General features: G+C 45.5%; 1 protein-coding gene across 1 annotated transcript in view; it reads right to left on the reverse strand.

The window, feature by feature from the left end:
• Positions 1–1,655: 1,655 nt before the first annotated feature.
• Positions 1,656–5,027, reverse strand: part of slc38a7 (solute carrier family 38 member 7) — a 31,743-nt gene continuing 28,371 nt past the window's right edge. Inside the window, exons 10-11 of the mRNA XM_020520911.2 lie at positions 3,724–3,778; positions 1,656–3,060 (exon numbers count right to left, since the gene is read on the reverse strand). Coding sequence (XP_020376500.1) covers positions 2,958–3,060; positions 3,724–3,778 — 158 coding nt within the window. The 3' untranslated portion in view covers positions 1,656–2,957. The remainder of the gene's footprint in view (positions 3,061–3,723; positions 3,779–5,027) is intronic.

A 5,027-nucleotide genomic window follows, 5' to 3' on the forward strand; every position in this document is an offset into this window, starting at 1 on the left:
GTGGGTGGCGCGGGGGGGGTGGCGGCGCGGCGGGTCGGGTGGGGGGGGGGGCATCCATCGCTTCTCATCCAGGGTCATTTGGGCCATTCTATTTGGAAACGGGTTCGACAGCCTCACCTAGGGACGGGTTGTAACACCTGTTATCTGGAAGGAGGCTTGTTACCCAGGAAGCTGGTACCATCATGTGGTACATCATTCAGCTAGAACAAGCTGATAGTGCCTCCCCTGAAGGACATCTACTCCAATAATGCATCATTTACATAATGCTGCTCTCACATCTCTTGGTGTCAATCTTGGTTACACTGGCCAGTGGATCAGCGATTAGTAATCAGCGACTCAGACTGGCAACATCCAGGTTTGGTTGACAAACGGCAAATAACATTCAGACTACACAAAGTGCCAGACAATGACCATCTCCAACAAGAGAGAATCCATCACCCTTGACATTCAATGACATTGCCATCACTGAAGCTGCCACTTTCAACACCCTGAGGGTTACCATTGACCAGAAACTGAACTGAACACCGTGACTATAAGAGCAAATCAGAAGCTAGGAATTCTTTAATGAGAAACTCATCTCCTGACTTCCTACAGTCTGTCTGCTGTCTACAAAATGCAAGTCAGGAGTGTGATGGAATACTCCCCACTTGCCTGAATGAGTGCAGCCCCAACACAAATTAGACACTATCCTGGACAAGGTAGCCCATATGATTGGCACCACATCCAGCACCTTCAACACTCACTCACCATTGTACATACCATCTACAAGATGCACTGCAACAATTCACCAAGGTTCCTTAGATAGCACCTTCCAAACCTATGACTGCTTCTATCTGGAAGCACAACGGCAGCAGATACATGGGAACACCATCCAGACTTCGAAATATATTGCACATTCCTTCAGTAATGCTGGGTAAAAATTCTGGAATTACTTCCCTAGTAGCATTGTGGGTCAACCTACAGCATGGAGCCCCTGAACCTGCAGCAAATCAAGGAGGCAGCTCACCACACCCCTTCTCAAGGGCAACTAAGGATGGGCAATAAATGCTGGCCAGGACAGCAAATGAATGATGAACACCCGGTGCTCCCTTCTCCACCCAGCTCATGGAGGAGTTTTTGCATTTGTATAGCACCAACCAGCAAAACATTGCAAGGCACTTCACAGGGTTGATCATTAGGCAAATCCTGAAACTGAGTAACACAGGGAGAGGTGACAGAGGCCTTGGTCAAAGAGTGTTTGAACAGAAGAGGAGGCATGGAAATTCCAGAACTGAGCTTCCAGACAGCAGAATGCAAATCTGCCAGATGAAGGAATTTGGTGAAGGTCAGAATTGGAGAAGAAGGGGTGGTGAGGAGAATAGACTAGATATTAAAGGGAGCAGTTATAGAGGAATTGGACGCCGAGTCTTTAAGCCTTGGTTGTGTTCGGCTACCTCAGTACTAAATGAGGACCCCTTGGCATTGTACGGCTGATTTGCTTCCATTGTAGCAAAAACGAATATTCCTATGCATTCAGCTGGAATAGGCAGATAGGGCTTCATCTGGAGGATGTGTCAAATACATCAGGTTTGGAATTTACAACATTTTGAAAAGAGAGGAAAGATGGATGAAGGCTTCTGTTCTGAAGATTATTTTGAAGCACAGCAATTTTTAAATAGAGATGAACCTAGTAAAAGTTTATTAAAAAGTGGAGAACAATTAGACGGCAGCGATTTTCAGTCATTATCTTTGAGAGTCCCACGGTGGATCACAAACACTGGCCAGCTGACTGGGGCTTTTAGAGGAGAGCCTCCCTGAAAACACAGGCTGTCCACCCACACCCAGTGTCTACAATCTGGAACGTGTGGCTGGAAAGCTGCCCGATTGTGTGGCATTAAACCAAATCTGCTCCACTGTTCAAGAACCACAAATCAGATCTTCTCTCCCTCCTTCAATCATTTCACTGGCAATGCTCACTTCCCACTCATGGGAGACATTGACAGCACTGGGCCACGAGAGACCATCCCCTAGATGTAGGCAAAGAATTTACAACCAAATGAATTAGGGGTCATTCAGCCCCTCGAGTCTGCTCTGGTGTTCTCAAGCACCGTATTCTTATACTGCCAAAATGACCATTTAATCAGGAACTGACATGTTAAAAATCTCACCATAAGGAGCAGTCGTTTGCAAACATTTTGAACAATCATCTCACTTTATACAAGCATAACACACATATTGGAATGCATGGCTTGACTTGGACATGGATAAAAGTCTCTGTTCAACCACGAGCAGAAATGAAATGATCAGAAACTCACTCATTTCCACTTGGTGCTGATCTAGAAGTCTAAATCTTGCAGGGGGTCTCACCTGGTGGGACAGAAAGATCTCCTGACAAATGGGAGGGCTCTGGACAAAAACAAACAAACTTTCTGGAAAGGGAATGGTCATCAGCTACTTTCTGCACTGGATCAAAGTCACACAAACCTCTGGTCGAGAAATGGAGCAGGTTCTAAAGATGGAATCTGAGCTGCTACACTGAACTAGGCCCTGGGGACTCATTTCCAAAAGATGCTACAAACACTCCTGTGATCACAGCTGAGACAGTGCAGTCTGATTCACCTCATTGCCTCCTCTACACAGGCAGCAGCTTTCAAAGGAGGCAGGTAAACAGGTAGCAGAAGACCTCAAGGGTTAGAAAAAAAATCCTGTGACACACCAATGCTCAAGAAAGTGTCAGAATCACCGGGATTGCAACATTCCGAACAGGGAATAACAGAGCACCAATTTGTTGCAGAGTCTGATCCTCTGACAACATGGGCAATTGTAGTTGAGTCTCGGCTGACAGGTCCCAGTAGCATCTGTGTAAACATTGCGCTGGGGCTTCGTTTCAATGCCCTTCGATTACATCAACTGGTCACCAGTCCACTGTGGAAAACGTTGCAAAAGGAGGATAAAGAGGGGGCTGCAGGGTCTGGTGCTCAGTTACGGAGGTCCTGGAAGATAGAGTTCACCGTACTCTGGCCAAAGATGAAAGCTCCTGCACACACCATGACGATCCCACACAGCACTGAGGCCCACCACCTGGAGCGAGACAGAGAGAAATTCCCATTAAAGAACAGAAACTCATTGAGAAATCGGTGCAACACATCTACAAGTTAAAAACAGGGTCAGGTCAACAAAGGAATGAATGCAGTTACCCATCAAACCTTCAAGATATCCCACCTTTTGGCACAGGTTTAACCCTTCTCCAGTACAGAGCAGCCACTCCTCAGATGCTGAATCAGTCCGTGAGCATATCCAAGGTACAGACAACATTCAGGCATGAACTGGTAGGTTTCAAGTAACATTCACATCGCCCAAGTGCCAGGGAACTACCTCCAACTAGAGAATTTCACTATTGGCCCTGTTTATTCAATGGCATCACTATTGACGTTATAAAGTCGTTATTACTGCTAAATCCAGGACTGAGCATCCCACTTGACTGGCTCCCCAGTCCAGCACCTTCAACATTCCCTCCACCCACCAACGCTCAGTAGCAGCAGTATGTCCTCAAAGAGCACCCTCCAAACCCACAACCATTACCATCCAGAAGGGCAACAACTACTTGGGAAAACCACCAGTCCCCTGTCCCCCACCATCTCCACCCCCAGGTCCCAATCCCTTGCAGTCTCCCCTCCCCACTTCGATGCCCCCAGTGCCGGGCTGTGTTCCTTCATTCTGCAATGTTTATCAGTCAGGGATTACCTGCTGGAATCGACATGCTGGATCTCTGCTAGCTTTGCTTCAATCAGGCACAGTCCTAAACACAGACAACATAACATTAATGCAAGATGGGACAGAATTGGTTTGCATGCATGAGACCACAATAACTTGCTGCACAATAGAAACTTCTGCTGCATGCCCTATGGGTGTGATTCTGATTGCTTATTCAGGCTGAGCATAGTTTATCCTCAGTTTTATTAACAAGGACAGAGTACAAGAGCAAGGAAGTGATGTTGAACTCGTCTAAGAGACTTGTTGGACCACTGAGTGCAGTTCTGGGCACCACATTATGTTAAGAATGTGATTGCATTGGGGAGAGGGAAGTGATTTACACAAGAATGGTTCCAGGGATGAGAAACTTCAGTTATGAGGATAGTTTGAAGAGATTGCTACTGTTCTCCCTGAAGATGGCAAGTCTAAAACGAGATCAGATAGATGTTTTCAAAATCATGAGGGGGCTGATTAAAGTAGATAGATGAGGAAAAAAACATTCCCACTCAGAACAGGATCTGGGGGAGGTGATGGCTTAATGGTATAATCGCTGGATCGTTAATCCAGAATCCAGAGACCCAGACAATGTTCTGGGGTCCCGGGTTTGAATCCCACCATGGCAGATGGTGGAATTTAAATTCAATATACAAAAAAGAAATCTGGAATTAATAGTCTAATGATGACTATGAATCCATTGTTGATTGTCGGAATACCTATGTGGTTCACTAATGTCTTTAAGGGACGGAAACCGCAGTCCTTCCATGGTCTGGCCTACAAATGACTCCAGACCTACAGCAATGAGGCTGATTCTTAACTGTCCTCTGGGCAATTAGGGATGGGCAAGAAATGCTGGCCTAGCCAGCGACACACTCATCCCATGAACAAACTGTTATGGACCGGACCCGATCCCCTCAAAATATTTTAAGGTAGTCTATCCTAACTACTTCTTCCTTTAATTTAACGGCAAACATAAAGTGCTATGTTCTAGACGCAATGTGATTTGTCAAACTACTCAATGTTAAGTAAAACACAATTTATTTAAACATTATTGTTAAAATACAAAAGAAGGAAGAACTTAGAATAACCCATCAGAAAACTTAACTAATAATAGATACAGTAACTAATTACCTGTTCCAATATAGTAACATCCCATAAACACACCCCTTGGCAAAAAGGCAGCTTCAGAAATATAGATTTGTCTCACAGATAGCCCAGCAACAGACAGCAAGCCCAGCTTCCAGATGTAACCCTCTACCTCTACCTCTACCTCTACCTCTACCTCTACCTCTACCTCT

Source organism: Rhincodon typus, chromosome 15 (assembly GCF_021869965.1).
Source record: "Rhincodon typus isolate 14 chromosome 15, sRhiTyp1.1, whole genome shotgun sequence".
Lineage (NCBI taxonomy): Eukaryota > Metazoa > Chordata > Chondrichthyes > Orectolobiformes > Rhincodontidae > Rhincodon > Rhincodon typus.